This window comes from Cuculus canorus, chromosome 13 (assembly GCF_017976375.1).
Source record: "Cuculus canorus isolate bCucCan1 chromosome 13, bCucCan1.pri, whole genome shotgun sequence".
NCBI classification, from domain to species: Eukaryota; Metazoa; Chordata; class Aves; order Cuculiformes; family Cuculidae; genus Cuculus; species Cuculus canorus.
The window spans coordinates 7,688,376-7,710,063 of NC_071413.1; the positions used below are offsets into that span (position 1 = coordinate 7,688,376).

Below are 21,688 nucleotides of genomic sequence, written 5' to 3' on the forward strand. Positions count from 1 at the left end.
TTTGTCCAAATGGTTTCAGAAGCTGATGTGCACTAACCAAAACTACCACAAAGACTAACTAAGCTCATGAAGACTTTTTAAGCACAATTACTAGGCTTACGTTGACCAAAGCTGCATTATGAGTTGTAAGGAAGTTTATTATATAATCATATACATGACAAACGCATACAGCAGATTAAAGAGCATTACTAAACATATGAAAGGAAAAGTTCAACTTCTAGCCTTTATTGGAAAAGAAGCAATTGCTAAAAAATGTTTTATTTTTGTTTTCAAATGGAAAAAAGTTGTACTTGGCTAATGGATACCCATTTAAAACTGCAGCATTGCGACATATAAACTATGACCATAGAAATATAATCGTGTTATTTGGTGAAAGTTCTCTTTTGCCATTCCTCTGTGTCTGAAAATATTAGCTTAGGAAACTGACATAGACTGAAGCTTTCTGTGACAGCCTGTTTCCTGTGGAGGTGGAGAAGAACTACCAGCCAACTTTTGAGAGCTTTCACTTTTGCTGAAAATGAAGTTATAAAGTTGTTAAGGAGATTTCTGAAACTTAATTCATTGACGGTGCAATTCAGGGGTTTTAAAGCCAAGTATTTTTCATATATTGTAATGACTCTGAGTCATGCTTTTTCTCTATTAAGGATATCTTAGCTCATCTTATGACCCTCAGTTCCCCAGGGAACTGCTCACATAGCTTTTTATACTTTTTCCTTCCTTGGAAAGTCTAACATATTGTTCTAGAACTTTCTAATTAAGTAGTGCTCTGGTTTTATGTTTGCCTCTTCACAGATAGAGAGGTCTTGATTCCATCCTCAATTCTTACTTCAAATTCCCTGTGCTTCTGAAGGTCAGGACAATCGGTGCTCAATTCTAACCTCACTGACACCAACCTGGCGGATGTGTTTTTCTTGGTTTAAAGAACATGTAGCAATAGTAACAACAGAGCACATGGGAGAGGCAGGTCCAGAGGAGGCTGTGAGGATGATCAGAGGGTTGGAGCACCTCCCACACGAGGACAGGCTGAGAGAGTTGGGGTTGTTCAACCTGGAGAAGAGAAGGCTGAGGGGAGACCTTTTTGCTCTCTACAACTACCTGAAAGAAGGGTGTACAGAGGAGGGAGCTGAGCTCTTCTCCCAAGTGAAAGGAGACAGGACAAGGGGAATGGCTTCAGGCTGCGCCAGGGGAGGGTCAGGCTGGACATCAGGAAAAAATTTTTCACGGAAAGGGTCATCGGTCACCAGCAGAGGCTGCACAGGAAGGGGGTGGAGTCCCCATCCCTGGAGGGATTTAAAGATGTGTAGACGAGGTGCTCAGGGACATGGTTTAGTAGTAGATGGGAATGGTTGGACTCGGTGATCCAAGAGGTCTTTTCCAACCTGGTGATTCTATGATTCTATGCACTCTGGGCCCACCTTGACGCCTGGCGTAGGCACAGGTGGGTAAGGGAAATATGGGAGTGCCAAGTGACAAAGATACAGCGGCCAATGGGTTGCACAGTGAAGGGGAAAGCGCACCTCGGGACAGGAAAGCCCTGAGCGATGATAACGCCCTGAGGGCCAGCCAGAAGCAGCCCAGCGCGCCACACTCAAGATGGCGGCCGACACCGCCCCGGCCCCGCCACACTCCTCTCGCTCTCGATTGGCGGAGGCGCTGTCAGTCTGCGGCCCCAGCCAATCAGCGCGGGGGGGGCGGGGGCGCGGCCTGGCCCCGGCGTGGGGCGCAGGGGGGAAGCGCGGAATGATCCGCCTGGGGCCGTGGCTGCGGCGGGGCCTGTCGGGCATGGAGGAGCTGCTGAGCCGCTCGGTGCCGCCGCTGCCGCCCTACGAGACCAAGGAGAAAGCGCCTCCCCCGGCCGAGCTGCGCAGCGCCGAGTTCGTGCGCTACTACCGCGGGCTGCGGGCCGGGCCGCCCCGGGCACAGCTGCTCGCCCGCTTGGCCCGCGACTTCGGCGTGGACCACGGGCGGGTGGCGGAGTTCAGCGCCAAGGTGCTGCAGGCCCAGGAGCAGCAGAGGGAGCCGGGGGCCCTGCTGCAGGCCGAGGACAGGCTCCGGTACTACCTGAACCCCCGGTACCGGGGTCTTTTCCAGCACCTGGGCCGCCTGGAAGATGGGCTGCGCTTCCTGGTGGAGCTGAGGGGGGACCTGGTGGAGGGGCTGGCGAGTAAAGCGCTGGACGGGCCTCATGTCAAGGTGAGGGCCGGAGTGGCTCTGAAAGGGAGAGGGGGCAGGCGGAGGGAATGTGGTTTGGGCTTCTTATCAAGGTGCTGGAGAGCGTCCAGAGGAGGCCACAAAGTTGGTGAAGGGTCTAAAGGGGAAGTCATATGAAGAGCAACTGAAGTCACTTAGTCTGTTCAGCCTGGAGAAGGCTGAGGGAGGACCTCATAGCAGTTTACTGCTTCCCCACAAGGGAAGGAGGAAGAGCTGATCACTTCTCTCTGGTAGCCAATGAATGACAGAACCTGAGGGAATGGCCAGGGATATGCCAGAGCAGGTTTAGGTTGGATATAAGGAAAAGGGTCTTCACTTAGAGGGTGGTGGAGCACTGAAAATGCTCCCCAGGGAAGCAGTCGTGGCACCAAGCTTAACGGTATCCAGGAAGCGTTTGGACAATGCCCTCAGACACATGGTGTAAATTTTGGGGTTGTCCTATGCAGGGACAGGAGTTGGACTTGACCTTTGTGGGTCCCTTCCAGCTTGCATCATTCCATGATTCTTGCTCATGGGGCTGCTTGGAGACGCTCAACATTGGACTGAAAAGCATCCCATGAACCTGATTCTCTGTTGTGGTCCATGGTGTGATATGAGCCACGCCCCATCCCACAGGCCGCAGCACCAGTAGGGGCTGGCTTTCCTGACAGATCAGGAAGGGAGTGGCCCATAGTGTGAAGTAATGGGTTTTCCCAAGGGAATCAATAGCGGGATTCTGGGCTTTGGTCTGCCAAGGGCTGGTGTTAGGGCAGTGGAGGAGGTGCCGTACTAACACAGTGTAACACAAGGCAGCTGATGTTGGGCTGCCAAGATGTGTTAGGAGCTTGCTGCAGGAGGGACCTGTACTGATGTGACTCCTGAATCTGATGTGGAGCCAAAAGTGACATAGCAGCCGTGTTGTGCTAATGATGAAGAATATTGGCAGGAGGATAGAGTTGTCGTGACTAAACTCAGTACTGTGTAGAAAAAAGGTGAGCTGGAACACCTGGAGTGGTTATGTGGTGCAGCGAGGTGACGAGGGTGTGGAGAAAGAAATTATGTAGCCGATGACAGTGGCAGATGACAGGACTTCCCAGAAGGCAAATCAAAAAGGCAATGGGTTGGTCAAATGCACTGACCATAACTTGTTTCTTGATACTCAGATCCAAACTATTTGACAAGAAAAAGGTGGTGTTGATGTCAGTGCTCTCAGTTAACCATGGTTAACCAGTGCCTCACCACCCTCACAGTAAAAAATTTCTTCCTAGTGTGTAATCTAAATCTCATCTTTTACAGCTTAAAACCATTACCCCCTCATATTATCCCTGCACTCTCTGATATGGAGCCCCTCTCCTGCTTTCCTATGGGCCCCTTTTTAGTACTGGAAAGCTGCTATAAGGTTTCCAAGATTTTGAGATCTCAAAAGATCTTTTGAGACCTTGTAGTAGACAATTTCAGAATAGCTGATGATTTTTTTCTGCATTAGTTTAACTGTTCCTGAATCATTATCAAAATAGATGATGAACTGCAAGCTGATGCAGTATTGTCTTCGGTTACTCCAAGTATACGCAACTTCAGTTTTCTTTCGTAAATCGCCTCTTAAGTTAAATTGGTGTTTAAAGTAAATTAAGAAATGCAAATGCCTAACTTAGTCTGATTTTATGTACTGTGTGACATGTGCCGGGCTGCGCTGCACTCCTAAGTGTGTCTCATTATTAGACTTGTAAAGATTCTGAGCACTGAAGTCACTGAACTATTTTATCAGTGTCCATTAAATAGAAGTCATAGTGCCCTAGCCGTAAGGATCCAGTGTAAGGCAAATTGAGTTGAAAAAGCTGGCTTAAAAGAAATTGAGAAGAATGGTAATTACCTTACTGGAAGAATTCCATAGATATTGAACATAAAGCTTTAACAATCCATTGGAAATACATAAAATGACACATTGTGCAATGAGAAGGAATGTGTTGCCAATAAGGTTTAGTTTACATGCAAGTTAATTATTAGAAGGCAGAATTGTTACCTAGAGTGAGACAGAAAAAATCACGGGTATCCTCAGTGACAATTTATTATGACATAGTACAAGTCTCTGTGTTTGCATAAAATATGATGAAAACTCTTGACACAAGTTTCTTGATAATGAAAGGGCAAAAATATAGTGGTAAACTGTATTTTTGAAGCTATACAGCCTTTTATCCAAAGAGTCCACCAAAAATTTGTACAGGACAGTGGTGAAGAGAAATTAGTCTCCATTGGTTAGTTGTCTCAGAAGTCAATTTTCTTTTCTATTAAATATATAACTCGATCATTATTATTGTAAGCCTTATGAATACTGTTAAGATAACCATTTAAAAAAAACAGTACTGGCACATAATGTGTTGTTTGAAAGGTTAAATTATAGTAAAGCTGGGCCTAATTCTTTTTCATGATGTTGTTCGAATATTTTTTCCTCTTCTATGTTCCACTCATTGTTCTGTTCCTTCCTTCTACAAAAGGACACACACATTTTCCAAGTATTTATAAACAGGTTGTCTTATTGATGAGCCTTTGCAATGCACAGAGTGAAATTTGCTGAAAATTAATTTCTTGAATGTGGTTCTTCCTCTTGCTGTTCAGAACCCTCTCACCTGCAGTACTTCTTTTCCTGTGCCAGCATTTTCCTCTCGAGATTTTTTTTTTTGTATTTTGTTTGCTTACTCAGTTTCAGCATTTGAAATATGGACTGTGGTGAAAAATTTACAGTGTTGTTATTCCAGATAGCAAATCCTTCAACTATTGCTTTTAAAATACTGTTCATCTTTCCATATGATTTAGAAAAAGTGGAAGGTTCAAGTTGCTGGTGAAAGATAATGAAAAAGATAGGATTTTTGTCAAATTTTCTATAAATAAGGCAGCTTCCATAATTGAGCAGTAGTTGGAGTGTATACGTAATATTGTTGTGCTTGTATTGTTCTGCTAGGAAAAAAGAAACACCATTGTGGTTTTGGGTATTTTTCCCGTCATAGCAGCCACTGTGGAACACAGCAAGGACCTGAAGTTGGACTTCTCCTTCAATTATATTTTTCTGAAAGCTGTTTCACAGATTTGAGCACTGACCTTTGTATAATCAGGGAGAAGGGTTTTAAATTTGATCAGAGGAATTGGAAATGGCAAAACAGGCTTTAAGGGAGAATATTTTATATGCAGGCTGTCCATGGCTTTTTGTAGAGGGGAGATATTTGTGGTGATAGATCCTACCTACATCCACAGAAGGATGTATTTATTTTACCCAGTTGTACTGTCTTGAAAGAACTGTGGTTTCATTGGTGAGGATTCATTAGTGGATTAGGGTATCAGGTGAAACAGTGGCTGTATAGAGAATATAAATGCTGAAACAGTTAGCTTTAAAGACTGAAGAAGCCCTTAACTAGGAGAACAAATGAAAGTTAAAAGTTCTTCTATAAAAAAAGTATTTGGTATTCACCTATAAGAAGTCCCATAGAGCCATTTTGTTATTGTAGATTTAATTTAAATTCTAATATACATAAAAGCAAATATGCCACAAGAATTTTGTAACTTCTCTGTATTTGTATTTACACTGAAAAGAAAATGTGGACATAAAATTAAATGAATCTTTGATGCTGGAGGAGAGTTACAGAATGCATTATATGGCCTACTGGGATTTTGTATTTGCCCAAAAATGTCTAAAATATTTTTTAGACAGTCGTTAGTTTAGATTTTGCATTTTGAGAGACCTATTAAAACAAGGATTACCCACTGCTGTGTTGTAAATATAAGATATTTTTCTATTTCCTCAAAACCTATCAAGAGAAGCAGCTTAGACTGTTAGGTATTTGTTGATGAAGCATTTCTATTTTGTGTCTCTTCAGTAGATCACAGTGAAATAATATATATAGGTGATTAAGTGGCTTGAAAATGCTTGTGCATGCTTTGCTCATTTTCTAAATGAGCAAAAACGGGGGGGAAGGGAAATAAAATTTTTTTGTTTTTCTAAGAATGAGACATCAAGCAATATAAAACACAAGAGCCAGGGAAGTTTTTTGCATTACTGTTATCACTGCAGTAATTACCATTAGCGATAAAAAAGCAGAACAATCCCCTTTTATTTGTGTCACACTTGAATCTCATTTTGCTGATGGGTATATTTTCCAGTGTCTCAACATGGGTTTTTTGTATGTATATTTGAGGCAAATTTGTAAAAAAAAAAAGTGTGACAGACCCTTCTAAATGCGAGGCAGTATCAGAGTAGGTCTGTAGGTCAGTACGCCCAAGTGAAGTGTATCGGGTTAAAAACTTCAAAGTCTGAAGCCGTGGAAAACTCAACTCTTGTGAGTCTGGCAGAATATTCTTCTTGTAGCCCTGTCAGATGTCTGACTAGCAACTAACAGTGACTTCAGCCATGTGTTTGATATGAATGGGGTGTTAGTTACATCTGTTTCGTATTATGTTTATCTGTATCTGCATATGAATTTTCATTGTAAGGAGTATTTTAATTTTTAATAGTTTGAGAGGGAAGTTGAAGTAGTTCCCTCATCAGAGAGGCAGCTTTTCTTAAAAAAAGATAATTTACGTTTTTCATAAGAGTTTTCCCATTTGTTGCCCAATAAATAGGGACCTGATGTGAAGATCAAAAAGCCTATAATTTGTTCTTTTGTAGGAAGAACACAGAATGACAAAAAAAATCACTATTTATTATGCTTGGCTAGTAGAAACTGAAGTGTAGCTGGTAATTATAAGTACTGATCTGAGTATGTCTGTTGCTCATATTTAAAATGGGGATGCTGAATAATAAATGTATGCTTTTTTTTTCTTTTTAATGATGTGTTTGAGATGTAATTTTATGACTAGAAAGGCCTCAGAAATGAAAATAAGAATTTACTTACCACAGAATTTACAAAATAAGAGAACATAACTTGACCTTGTCGTTGTTGGAATCACGCCTTTCAGAAACTTGGGTGTACAGTGATATTAAACACAACTCGGAATTTTGCTCAGATGACTTGAATTAAACACAGTTTTGGATAATATCAAGTATTTTAGTTTGTCTGTGGTAAGACATTTTTTCAGCGTAAATGGTTGCAATTGGACCAGTTGATCTTAGTAGGTCTCTTCCAACTGGAACTGTTCTAATTCCTTGGCCCGCATGCTGCCCTGTAGTTTTATAAAGCATGATTATTTACAACAGACAGATTATTTTGAATTGAGTTGTAATTACCCATAAACAATATTCCTGCCTTCCAAAATTATTACTGAAAGCACATCTGATGCACTTTCTTCTTTAGTTACAGTTGCATTGCGTTTGTACAGCTGTATCCTGGACCCAAATTAGCTCTCTAATGCATTCTGCATCTTGATAAGTAGCATTCAGTTCAGCTGGGCATCATTATGTCCCATTGTATGGAGCGTGCTCGTTAAACCTGTAGGTGCTTCAAAGAAGCAATATTTATCTGATTCCTATGTTTTCCAGTTTTACCAGTATCTGTGTGGCATGCCTAGCTTTCTCCCAAGGCACTCATTGCCATCTGAGCTGTGTTATTGCCAATAGATGCAGAGCAGTGTGTTCAAAATAATGACTAGCAGGAGTGCAGCCATCAGCAGTTTTCCCTCCTAGCTGCTAGACCAAAGCTCGAAATGGTGTTCCAAAATGCAGATGGATGACAAGAGAGCTGTAGGAATCTGTTAGTGTGACCCCAGATCTGACAACTCCAGTTTATTTTTCTGGATTACATTGTACCTTTTCAAAAGAAAACAAAACAAGCAATCCTGAAGTACCGGGAGACCTTCACTATGCCAAGGGATATTGGACCGAAGTTATTTATGGTTATCTTCTAAAAACTTCAGAGCTGTGCAGGAGTAAGGATTCGCAAGGCGAATATCTTAAGGCTAGGATGAACAAACCAATCAGAACATACATGTTTAGGACCCTTATACCTCTAAGGTTTGAGAGAAAATGTGCAGGGAGGGTAGAAAGGAGAAAGACTAATCTGTGTATGAGATATGAGAGAGTACTTGAACTAAAATTCAGCTTTTCCAAATAAAACTGTTGCTGATGTAAGTCTTGTTGAGGTTGCAGGCGAGGACCTGCTCAGTTGTACTGCCCAGGAGTTTCAAATCTGGCATAACTTGTCTGTGCCAGAAAGAGCCTTTTTGGTAGATGCTGTTATGCAGCCAATTCTGGGCTCTTTTCAGTACACCTTGTTTTACCCGTTGCTTTTGCTTTAACCCACTAGCCCAGAAGCATCAGCAAAAACAGTTTGCCAGTATAGATTACAGCTACTCTAAATGCATTTGAGTGATGTATTGTCAGAGCGCGTCAAGTGATGAAGTGCCCTGAGCCAACAGTAATTACACATTTTTCACAGTAGTGTCATATGATAGAAATAACCTGCTCCTCTGAGGTAGTAAGGCAGCAGAGGTTTAACATATGTGTCCAGTAAGTCCCCCAAAGCATCCGACTTGCTATAAATGTGCAATAGATCCATCTGTTAGTCAGGGGAAGGTGTCCCTCTTAACTGTCGTAGGTGCAACATTTTGACATAGCTAATCTGGTCCTTTTCAATGTCATCTATTATGTTACTTCCCTGCAGCTACTGTTGTGTAGAATGCTGTTACCTTGAGATAGAGAAGCCAGAAACATTTTAATCAAAGCGCGAGTGAAAAATTGTGAAGACTGTCCCTTCCTAGAGTGGATTTTGTTTAATGTGATCCTTCATTTCTCTCAGTTCTTCAGTGGTGCTTGTATCAGATAGTCACATATGCATGTTTTTTTCAGAGATTTCTTTTTTATGTTGGTGCTATGGGGCTTCCATTCTTTTCCAGTGCAGATTGCTTACCCTATAATGTACTTAAGGTGAATTTTGTTTGCATTATTATTTGACAACTTTTTTTTAGTAGCGAATGCAGGCTTGGTTCAGCGTTCTGGTACAAGTACAGGTGGGCGTACAATTTGGCAGAAGGCTTTCAGTACAATTTATTGTGTAAGTAAAAGCTCTACTGAGAAGGTCTGACAAAAATTTAATTTACAAAGTCTAGGAGAGTTGACCTCATGTTCATGCATACTCCTTGTATTTGGAACAACGCAATTGACATTTTCACTATTTGGAGTGTATGTCAATATGTGATTCAATAAGTAACCTCTTCTTTTCTTAGTATTTGAGGTTGCTACTGAAAAAAATACAGAAAGATAGCATAAAGTTTTCATGCATGACAGAAGTGTTCTATGCAAGTGAGCGGCTGTTTTGTTCTAAGTGCTTCCTGTAGCAGCCATTTCTTCATAAATAAAGGTAGGTGCCAAACAAAAGCCTATGTATTTCACTAACACAACCTAGTAAGCCTAGAAGGAGTCGGTACATCTCAGCTTTGGAAAGATGTTTTAAGTCGTAAGTTTTTCCTGGATAGATTTTTTTTTTTTCTGCTGTCTTGCTTACACGTAGCAAGCTAAAGTACATTTGAACATAATTTTTATCCATTTTATGTACAGCAGTGGCTATTTAGTAAAGGTCTGAATAGAAGGTGAAGAGTTTTTGTGTTTAAATGATTATTTAGTTAGTTTTGGGTAAGCTTATGTTTCTGATCAGCCTGTTGGTAAATTGATGCTGGTATCACACTGCGTCCTGTATACAAAGCAAGAGTGAGAAGGAAGAATAAGCTCTAGAATCTCTTTAAGGGATATTCATGCTGTGCTGCATTAAAGAATACTTTCTAAACTCAAAGAATTTTAGACAGGAAAATCTTGTAATGGTATAGGCAGCAGGGTATTAGTAGTGAATATAATATTCATTATTACAATGAATGTTTCTGAAAGTATTTGATATTACAGTTGGCTTTAGTTCTGTATCATACTGTTCCAAATCTGTTATAATTTTTGAGTTCTGTAGTCTTATGCTGCTGGTTTTGCTTTTCTTGCTTGAAAATTTTCCTACTTACAGAGAAGAAAAATTTTGTAAAGCCTACAGTTTTATCTGCATCCTGTTCAAAGGCACTCATTTGCTAATTTATCATGCTGAGTGGGCATGTACAGCTCCCATGCTGAGTTGTACAATCCATACTGAAGTCTAAACTGAAGTATTTTTGTAGTTCTGATGCCTAAATGTGCTTTTGTATTCCAGTCATCTCCAGTAGATATTTTATGTGCCTTGGAGATCTGTCAAAAGTAGGACGTTCCATGTGTTAACCATAGTGCAGAATGTGCAGGACAGTGTCTTTAAACGTTTTCATTGTTTTAGTCCTGTGTGAGGAAAGCTGAACTATTATTTGACTACCCTTCTCAAACAGATACATTAGTTTCTTTGAACTTCCCAGCGTTGTAGTTTGAAATAATCAAGGTTATCTTTACTAATCTTCATGTGTTCTATCTAGTTTATTTAGCAGATAAGTTCATCTTTCTTCTGTTTGCAGGAAATGAATGGAGTTCTAAAGAACATGCTTTCAGAGTGGTTTTCAACGGGATTCCTAAACTTGGAGCGGGTCACTTGGCAGTCACCTTGTGAAGTGCTCCAAAAAATTAGTGAGTAAGTGCTAAAAGTTGCTATTACTCATTGATGAAAAGGTGGTGAAATGCGTGTGATTGCACAGATCCACTGTTTTCGAGGTACTGCCTTTCAGTTCTGAATCATAGGCAAAGTATAGTTAAGGAATAGTTGTGTTAAGAGCATACTTTGAAAAGTGTATTAAGTAAGTGGTAAAGGGGATCATTTGCCCCGTAATTTGAACCTTTAGCTCACATACTGTGCTTTTAGACTGCTGGCTTTTCTTCTAGTTTTCTCAGTTACTTCTCTCACATTCCCAGAAGTGTTGCTGTTACTTTTCCTACAAGCCTAGATTCTTGCTGTGCTGCCCTCTTGCACTCCCTTACCCACCACAGGTGCTCCTGCCAGTGCTTCCTCCATCACTGCTTCCACCTTCTTCTCCCCTCAGTCTGCACCGGCAGTGTTGGTGGAGAATCGGCATTTAAGTCAAATGAGGCGTGGGGTGTCCAACACGCAAGAGCATGTTTCACTTATAATATAGTGAGGCTCCCCTTCCTGGCTGGAACTGGTGAGGGGCACAGAATTACTTGTAAATTGTATGTGAAGAGGGCACCTTGTTTTTTTATGAACATTCTTTAAAATCTACAAGATTTATTTCTCAATTTATGCCAAATACTGAAAGTTGTAGTGGTAAAGATGACTGAATCAAAGTTACATTGTATGGCATTTTGTCATGCAATAAGCTTGAAGAAAAAATAAGTTCTGAAAGTGCAACAACTTACTTGCTAATAAGGCAAAGAAAAGAGATCTTATACAAGCTAAATTTTCAAAATAAAAGTATTTTGTATTGTTTTACTTAATCTTCAAGGCATTTTGTCAAATGCATTGATTTCCAGTATGAAGGCATGGCTGCAGGAGTCCTACCAGACTCCTTTGTAGCTTAGAAAAACTAATTCCTTGAGATGTGTTCAGACTCATTCAGTGATTTAGTCATTTCAGTTGGATATCCTATAGAGAACAGAAGGTGCAAGTGAGATCTTGGTTACGTAATAAACATATACTAAAGAAAGCTAGAGAGTGGGTATGTGATATGGCTTTGTCACAACTGGCTGATGAATTTTACTTTTTTCACTTACAGCCTGATTCTCCTCTTTTGATTGGGGAGGTCTTGTCACTTGCATCAATGGGAAAAGTACTGACCTTGTAGGGCTGGCAGCTGAACTCTGATTTTAAATGAAAAAGATATATAATTTTACTTTTTTTTTCTTTTTCTCTTTGAGCTCTGAAGCTGTGCATCCTGTTAGAAACTGGGTTGATATGAAGCGTCGAGTTGGATCATATCGAAGATGCTATTTTTTTTCTCATTGTGCAATCCCAGGAGAACCATTGATAGTCTTGCATGTTGCACTAACCAGTGATATCTCCAGCAGCATCCAGGTACAGTCACTGATTCATTTAATCCCCAGCAAAGTGTTCAAATTGCAATGTTCTTCTTTTAAAATCTGTAATTTATTATAATTTGGGGTTGGGTTTTTTTTTCATTTTTTTAAGAGATGAGAGGGTTGGCACTTAAAAATTAGAGCGATATTGAGTGTGTCTCCTGTGTTATGTAAGTTGCAGTTTTGGGGTTTTGCTCAAGTGGAAGACAAGTAAGAAAAGATAAAAAATAAGATTAAAACTTCAAAGTGGTTATGGTTACTTCTGAAAATTTTAAACCACATTACAGTTATTTCCTGGACTTGCTAATGGATAAGCAGCTCTTCTTCCTACTTTTTGATTAGATTTTTGTTGTTTCTCGCAGAGAGTAATAAATGACAGTGGGGGAAAGTGTTAACACATTTAAAAGTTAAAATTCTTTTCCCAGGCCATAGTGAAAGAAGTGCCGCCCTTAGAAACAGAAGATACAGACAAAATTACAACAGCAATTTTCTACTCAATCAGCTTGACCCAGCAGGGACTGCAAGGTGTGGAACTTGGGACTTACCTCATCAAGCGGGTTGTAAAAGAGCTGCAGGTAGGTGTTATAGGTTGTACTTCAGATGCTCTTTGGCTAGTATACTCCCCATATGCGGCTGTTTTAGTTTCTGTTTTGTGTCATTGCTCAAATCAAGGAACTGCTAGGTCTTTCCCTACACTTGTAGTGTCTTACCAGATCAACCTTTAAAGAAGTGTAAAGAGTTGGAATAACAGTTTCTGTGTTGGTTAATGTCTGCCTGATGTAGATACTGTTACATAGTTGATATGTATGGCATGAGTTACTTTTGTTTGCCTAATCGTGTGCTTAAGTGTGCTCAAAAGTCAAATTAGGACATTTCTATTAAAGGTGGCTTTCATAGAGCTGTATTTGCAATGTGGTTTATTATAGGATTCACCACTGTTTCTCAGTGGTGTTGGTTCTAACATGCTTCCTTCCAGGCCTTGGGGACTGCTTATCCATGTGGATATGGTTTTGTAATAGTTTTTCTTCCACTCTTTGATGTTAATATTTTTTCTTTTCTCTTCTTCCTACTTTCTTCCTACTCCTTCATGCTTTCTTCTTCTTCATTCCAGAGTATTGTTCTTTAATTTGTTGTCTTGAATTCTGCAAGAACCATCTCCCATTACATATTCAACATCTGTGAAGTGACCCTAAATCATCACGTTGTCATTATTAGAATTATTTTATACACTTCTGTATTTCCTAGTCATTCAGTTTTTGTTGTCAGTGTTGCGTCTCAGTGGACTTCACTTTTCACTGGAGAGTAGCCCTGTGCATTTCAGCTCCAAAATACTTAAGTTGGTGAAATTTCTACAAAGTTACATTATTTGGTGCAAAAGCAGGGCATATGATAAGTAATACTCTTGGCAGCCTCTTTTAACCATCTCTCAAAATTCTGAAAGTCCTATCTTAGCGCATTAATTGCACATGTGTTCTCTTTCTCTCTGGTCAGGTGTAAGCAAAGGACTTTCCAAGGTTGGCCATGTTCAGGTTGGACATAATTCTTTGGAGCAGCATTATAGTCACTTACTTTAAAAGGGACAAATGATATAGCAGTAGTGCTGAGTTGACTTGGTGACAGCAGCTGAAACAGTGTAGCCTCAGCAAAAAAATCTTGGGTCAAAAATTACATCTCATTAGACAAGCTTGAAGCAGCCTTTGTTAAAATAGATAGTTGAGGTCTCTGATAGGAAGAGGATTCTTTAGATAACTTTTGCTTGGCTTTGCAATAAACAAATCTTTATTTAAAGTGCTGCTGAATCACCAAGTGTTCCAGGTTACCTAAGTTGAGACTCTCCTTAATTTGACCAATTATAAAGTGCTTTGGGAGGAGGAAACCATTTGAAGGGGTTGAGAATTTTGTTTTTCTTTATATTTGAATCGTTGCATTTGTATAACTTATTTGAGTTAACTTTTGTGGACATCTTGATCTGCAGAATGTTATTCAATTCACATTTTCCAAAGGTGTTGCAAACTCTTAAAACTTTTTTTATCCTCTAGGAAAAAGTCTGTTATCTTACTTGCCTTAATTTAACCTGCTCTGACACTTCTACTTGTAAGTGCCATTGTAACCTCAAACCTGAATTCTCAGCTGTCATTCTTCGTAAGGTAAACTCCAAATTGGATCTGTCATGAGTGTGTATCATTAGATCAGAAAAAGACATGCGCTAAGCTAGGAATATGCTTATAGCCATTCTTTTTTTTTTTTTCCCCTCAATTGAAGCCTTTATTTGGGAAGATTTTGAAAAACTATACCGAAATATCAGTCTTAGCAGGTATCTACACTATAAAGTTATGTATTAGAATTCAGTTGGTACCAGATTCCATAAAATCTCTTCAATGGACAATTAAGATAGAGCTTATTTTTTTAGAAATCTTGCTAATTTGCCTGAACTAGTCACATGCAGTGCTAAACACAAATGTGTAGGGTGGTAGCACTTCTGACCTTCAAAGAATGTCAACTGCAGATTTCCTCATGAAAGTATTCCTTGCAAATGGGTTTTTATTAGGACCGTTAGGAAAACTGCAGCAGAAGAGGCTCTGGCAAAGATTACAACCCTCAACATTAAGCACTGTTAGTTTGAGGCACGGGTAGAACTTAATGGCCCCTGCTTTTGAGTCTTTCACTAATTTAAGCAGATGGAGGACATATGAAGTTGAGGCACAGAAATGAGTCCTTAGTTTCATCTCTTTAAATGTGCACAGTTAGCAGTTTGAGTCCTTAATCTCTACCTAGACATTATGATTTGGCATTTGCCACAGCTACTGTAATATAATTGAGTAAAGAGGAGGGATATAATGGAGATCAGAATAGGACCTCAGGGATGTAGTTTGTGTCGCATATAAAGGGCATCCTGGGAGAAAGTGTACTGCTCTAAATAGGAGATTTTTCTTTTTTTTTGGTACTTACTTGACAAAAATTTCCTCACAGATAATATAGAAGGGCTTTGTAAACAGGCTTCTGTTGTTATCAGAGCATCTCCTGTTTGGTTATTTTGGATAAGCAGTGAGATGGATTCATTAGTCCATTGATACCACTTCGGTCCCAGTTCTCCCTGTACCAGTCTGGGAATAGGCTACCTATGTATTCTGTGTAATCTCTTGGTTATATTAATGTATATAAAGCAGGGAGCAGACAATGGAAATCATCTCTTGTATTTCTTAAATTTAAGCTTACATTGTTCCCAGAAATGAATTGGATTTTGAAACAGTTTCAGACAACCAGTAAGAAAACAAACAAACCCCAAATTGGGTACCAGAAAACAAACAGGCAGATGCATTTCTTGTAAGCTGATAGGTGCTGGTTAACGCTAGACAGACAGATTTCTCATTAGACAGATATTTAATTCAGAATGTCTTTACAGCCACTCTAAATGGTCTGTAGCTCCACAGAAGGTACATCATAGCAATTCAGTTTGCAGATGACAGACAGAGATAACGGTGTTGAAGCCTTTGAGAAAACTGCTTGGAATTTTATTGCCTGTGTTGTTTGGGGGAGAAAACTGATAGCTACTATGTGACTCCATAGAATGTATAACAATTGGTGACAGATTTTAGCTTTCTGGTTGGACTGTTGATAATTGCTAGCTTAATTTGATCTAGGTGACCTGGGGAGATCATAATTTCTAAAATAAGCTTTGCTTTCATTGATGAAAAATGTGACCTTGGACTACAGCTTTCAGAGTGCAAGGCACTTTCTGATGAGATATGAATAATAGGAGAAATCCGCACTTGCCACTTATCTGCACTTTTCTGCAATGGCAAAAAAAAAAAAAAAAAAAGAAAACCAAACCCAGAAATCCACCTCAAACCAGAATGAGCAGCTGCTTCCTAATGGTGTGTGGGTTTCTGACAGGAAAATAAACATTAATGGATCTCCACCAACAGCCTTAGAAACTAGCACATCAATTTAGCAACATCATAAATGTGCACTCTTCACTGCATCTATTTATTTTTCTGCAAGAAGTAGCCGTCTCAGATAAGCTCCTAAACTCAAGCATTTATCAGATATGTAGTAGTTTGTATTGTAGCTTCAAAATGAGGTCGGTTTTCCATGTCTTGTCTGTCCTAAAAAGTAAAAATTATGCACAATTTCCCCTTCGATATTTATTAGTAGAGTAGGAACTACTAACTTCCTGATAAGTATTTTGAGTGGGGCTTGGTGAAGGGGTCACTCCTGAAAGTGAATGATAAAGAACAATCAACATCACAAGGAAACAAAATGTCAGTTCCTTCATTAGGATCTTTGCAGTGGTTATTATTAGTACACAAATATGGGAAGCAATTGTTCAGTCTCACTTTTTTCAGTGTGGCTGATGCATTGGTACCCTCTCAGTTTTGCAAGCTGCGAGATGAGACTGGAATTGTTACACTGTGGAAACAATGTGCCTAGCTCAGTTCCTGTCTGAAAAGCCCCGTTTGTTAGCTTTGTTCAGTAGCAAAATAGTGTTTTCTAACACTGTGCTTTCTTAGCAGAGACAGTGCAGAAGACTTCCAAACTTGACTTTGTGCTAAGCAGCCTTTTCTCTTGGTCCAATCAGTTTTTCCTTCCACTTGAAAAAAAGTAGTTCTGCTTCTCAAATTTCAGCATTGACATCCTTCTTCCCCTCTCAGGTTTTAACCCCAAACATCTGTGAAGAACTCATGAAAGAGACCTAAGCAATGTCTTTTCAAAGGCACCAACATTTATAGGATGAGTCATATAGTTAGAAAAAGAGGAAAACCTTTAAGGAATGTAATCCCATCATCGGGTCAAAAAGAAACGCATCCTCTATTCCTGAATCTCTACCTAGAGGAAAATAGCCTCTAACAACCTTTTTATTTTTCTCTCTTTTTTTTTTTTTCCCCTTTATCATCCCTACTGCCCAATAGTAACATCTGTACTTTTTCCAGCAGCACATCTAGGATTTTTCGTGGATAGATCATTAATTTGAAAACTTTTACTGATTTGTCCCTATCTGTTGTGTTCTCTGTGTTATGGGCTAGAGATGAACTACAAGGCATAACAGGGAATGGAGACATGGAAGAACGAAAACCCATTTTGAAATCCACTGTGTTTGGTGGGAGCTTGATGCTGCTTAAGGATGCTGATGTGAAAAGGTTACTTCTCATTATAGATTACTGGTTTGTGTTTCTGTACTTTAAAGTTCATTTGCAGGTCTGTCACATCCTAGAGATTTGCTGAGCTGTCCTCCGTCATTATTGTGTAAACAGGCAGCAGGTTACCGGGTCACTGAATCTTCAGAAGGGAGTTGTGGCCTACCTTTCTGGGCAGAAATCCATCTAGGTGCGGTAAGAGCTGACATGCAAAAGGTCAAACTGCTTGATGGCAGACTATCTCGGCAGCTAAGCTCCGACCAGTCATAGTAGTTTCTTATTGGTTAGCGTTCGGTACAGTGATGGAAACTTGAAGGTAGCAAGTGATGCTGCTCGTTAACATCTTGGCAAAGCTATCAGTTTTTTCTCCAGGAAAAAATATCTAAAGTATTTTTCCAGTAGCCTTTAAAAATTCATTTTTGTGCTCTTTTTATCCCTCTTCCTTCTCCAGGAGACCTGTGCTTTTGTGATAGTTGTGTTGTCTTTGGTGGGAGCTAGTGTTGAGTCAAGGGAAGTATAGCTGACGAGGGGCCATCTGAGCATACCTCTCCTCTACCATGCTAATTAAGATCTTGCTGCTTTAAAGAAAAGTGGATTCCAGATGTGGTGGTTGGCATAATCCTTGATTGAGAAATACTGTGAAGAGACAGATAAAAGGTGATCAAAGGAAGATTTAGTGAGTGCTTTTGATTCTGAATTTAAATTTTACAAAGTTATTTTGAATTGATTTGTGGATAGTCTTTATATCCATGGGAAAATGTTCAGCATGGAGTTGAGAAGAGAAAGATATTTGCTTTGTTCTGTTCTCATTTTTCTGTCCCCATATATTTTGGGGTTTTGTTTGTTTGTTTTTTTTTTTAATTTGCTGTGGTCATTGCTCTCTTTTGCAAAAGCTGAGGGGAGACTTGTTCTAAAAAGACTGATCTGTCTACTCCAATCAACATTCTTTTAATTAAAACATATTTTCTATATCCTTGCCTCTTGTAGCTGTGGTCCGTAGTAAGAGCACAACCCTAATAAAATATTTTGGTTTATAAATGCTGTATTCTCTAAAACTGTACAAAGAAGTGCTAACATCTCAGCAGAAGTTGCTGTCCACAGGCATCTTCTTTCTGGTGATTTACAAAGAGTATTTTTGCTTTTATGAAATGCATATACAATGAAACCTGATGGTTATACACTTACGCTTCAGAATTACCTTTAAAAATAAAATATCATTCCATCCTTTAGTGGAGACTTGAAAAAGTTACAGGAGATCAACACATCACTGGTATTGCACTGCCTGACTGTGGTAGCTGTAGCAGTTGAGAATATGTCACAGTTTTCATCTTCTGGGCATTCTGATTGCAAAAATAGTTGTTTTGTTCAGTAAGATACAGAAATGAATGTTTTTATAAAATAGTTTACTTTTTTCTTTATCCAGTTCTCTAAAGAGATGAAAAGTTGTTTCTTCATAACTTGGTCTGCCTTTCTTCTTCCTGTCTGGTCCCCTGAAAAGAATTCTTTGGCTTACTTATCAGTGTAATAGCCAGAGAACCTCAAGTAAGGGGAGCAAGTGAGGTTATGCAGTTTATGCAATTATAAGTCACAAAACTGAAGAGGTGGTGTATCTGAGCTGGCTGTTCTGTCGTCGTGCCAGAAGCCAGCAGAGCAGCAGTAAGCTGTTTGGAAAGCTCTGTGTGGGAAGGAAAGAGATGTTGTAAATAACAAGCTGAATACTATTCCATTTATCAAAGTTGTTAAAAGTGGTGCTTGGCTCTGGTCTGTAATGGAGGTCTGCCAGCCCGCGTTCTCTGGCTCCTGCATCCTCATGAAACAGAACGCAGATGGCAGCATTGTGTGGAGCACAGTGGTACCTGAGGATGAAACAGTGCAGGTGCAGTTCAAACAACCTAGCAGCATGTGTGCCATTAACATTTGCTAGTGTAAGGTACTGTCTGAGCCATGATGACTTTTTAATGCTTATCTGGGTAATACTCAAAGCAGAAAAAATGCATTATGTAGTCATTTAAAGCCAATCTTCTGTTGACATTAAAATGCTTCTGGAATGTTGATGAATATGTGCATTCTTAACACTGCTTCCTGTATGAACAGTAATTAAAACAACACTGTGCTTTTTTCAGTTCAGCTTAAACTTCCCTCTGTTCCTTGTCCTGGTACTCTTCAGTAAGGTTGACTTTTGATGTAATTTTTGTTAATTCCAGGTGCCAGTGAGTTTAACAGTCTTTATTCTTCATGTTGGTATACCCCAGAACTAATGCACAGCTTTTCTTATGTGTGTTTTGCTTTACATGATTACATGGTTAACAGCTTTTAGTCATAAATTAGTAGGTGTAGAGTAGAAGCTTTGTTAGGTTAAAACAGTCATTGAACTGTGATTAAGCTTTTTACTGTGAGTATCTGTTTCTTATCATGATATCAATGTAATTTATAGTTTGGGAATAGTGTGAAAAGTAGCTGACCTGTATAAAGAGTCTTTTTCAAAACTTCAGGAAATACTTCTTTCCCTAAAAGTCTAGAAGTTGTACCTCTCCTGATTTTGCCGTAGACTGGAATAATAAACTGTGCTTCATGAAAAATGATAATTATGTATGAAAAATAAATGTTGTTTAAAGTTTTTTGAAACTTATGTGTTTAATTTAAAAAAAATGAAAAAAATATTCTTCTGAATAACTTCTTTATGGAATGTGATCATATTTGTTTATTTCTGCCTACAAAAACACTGCACCAGAATGTAGTGTTGGTAAATACTAAGTACTTTTTCATAGGTTATGTGTGTGGATTGTAATTTAGTCAGTGTTAAAATTTTCCTAGTGCTCCAAGTGCTTTCTAGACATTAACCTGTTAATGTCATGGTGATTTTTTTTTTGTGTGTGTCTATGTGTATCAGTTAATTCTCAGAATCCTTGGTCTTTGCTTGATATTGAGTAAAGCTTATGAGCTGTCCTTGCACTCAAACATGTCGTTATCAGTCGTGACAAAATTAATGATTTTTTTTTCCCTCTCCTTTTGTCTGCAGAAAGAACTTCCTCAGATAAAAACGTTTTCCACACTTTCGCCTATCCCGGGATTCACAAAGTGGCTTGTTGGTCTCCTCTCCTCACAAACAAAAGAAGTGGAAAGAAATGAACTTTTTACAGAATCAGAATGGCAAGAAATCTCTGAAATCACAGGAGACTCTACTACTGAAACACTAAAGAAACTCTTAAATAACAATGAGTGGGTGAGATCAGAAAAATTGGTTAAAGTGCTCCATTCACCGTTTATGAGACTCTGTGCCTGGTATTTGTATGGAGAGAAGCATCGTGGCTATGCTCTTAATCCAGTAGCAAATTTTCATCTTCAGAATGGATCTGTGATGTGGCGGATAAACTGGATGGCAGACACAAGCCCTCGGGGCATTTCTGCTTCTTGTGGGATGATGGTAAACTATCGATATTTCTTAGAGGATACAGCCAGTAATAGTGCAGCATACCTGGGCACTAAACAGATTAAAGCCTCAGAGCAGGTTCTTTCCTTGGTGTCTCAATTCCAGCAAAGTAGCAAGCTTTAATTAAATGTTATCAAAACGAAGAATGAGAGTTCCTCGCCTATAAAGCACTACAGTATTCTGCAATGTCTATATTTAAATGAGAACGTCCATTACAAAACAAATGTTCTAAAGCACAGCAGGAATGCCGAGTTATCTAGATTATCAGTTGTCTTGCTTATATCACCAAGCAATCAAAACCTGATTTACCTGATTAAATCACAGTAAGTTCTAGACATGTTGTGTGCAGACGGGTTGGAGGTGTGCTTTAAAGGGTGAGTAAAATTCTCTCCGTCAGTTACAACTCAGTGATAACTTGAGGGATCGGTTGAGAAGTTTCCAAATATTTATATTATACTTCAGCACTGGTAATTTTTTAAGTTAATAAAGAGTGTTTTTAATAAAGAGGTATGTATAACCTTTAAATGAATAAAATAAACTTTCTCATTAAATCATGTCTTGTGGATTTCAGCATGTACCTTCCTACACTTAACAGCCCTCCTTGATAACAGTGTCACCACAGCAGAAGGACCATCTTAACAGACTCATGCTGGTTTGTAATTTCTGATTTATTCCACGTCTGATCAAATTCCAGTCCTGTTTTCCAGAAAATAATTGTATAGAGGAGTTGAAAGTGGTAGACTTCCTGCTCGTGTATGAAAACAGCAGTGAAGAAAGCTGTAAGTGTTTAATTAGCTTTTCTCCTAGAGTGAAATTATGTAATTGTATACACTCTTTTTCATATTCATTACTAGAAAAAAATCCTCTCTTCCAAGCTGGTAACCTGTTATGGGAATTTATTATACACATCTCCCAAGCAGAGAAAAAGTTGACTTAACTTCTCTAAACTTCTGGGGCTGAGAAGCAAACATGAAGCATCATCTTATTGGAGCTACTATAGATGGGTACATTTCTTATATGTCATCTGTT

General features: G+C 39.2%; 1 protein-coding gene across 1 annotated transcript; it reads left to right on the plus strand.

Moving 5' to 3' along the window:
* The first annotated feature begins 1,704 nt into the window (after positions 1–1,704).
* MLYCD (malonyl-CoA decarboxylase) lies at positions 1,705–21,210 on the plus strand. The gene is made up of 5 exons (XM_009561073.2): positions 1,705–2,193; positions 10,585–10,697; positions 11,936–12,092; positions 12,520–12,669; positions 20,249–21,210. The coding sequence occupies exons 1-5, from the start codon at positions 1,741–1,743 to the stop codon at positions 20,780–20,782; spliced, it is 1,407 nt and encodes a 468-aa protein (XP_009559368.2). The 5' UTR covers positions 1,705–1,740; the 3' UTR covers positions 20,783–21,210.
* The last annotated feature ends 478 nt before the right edge of the window (positions 21,211–21,688 follow it).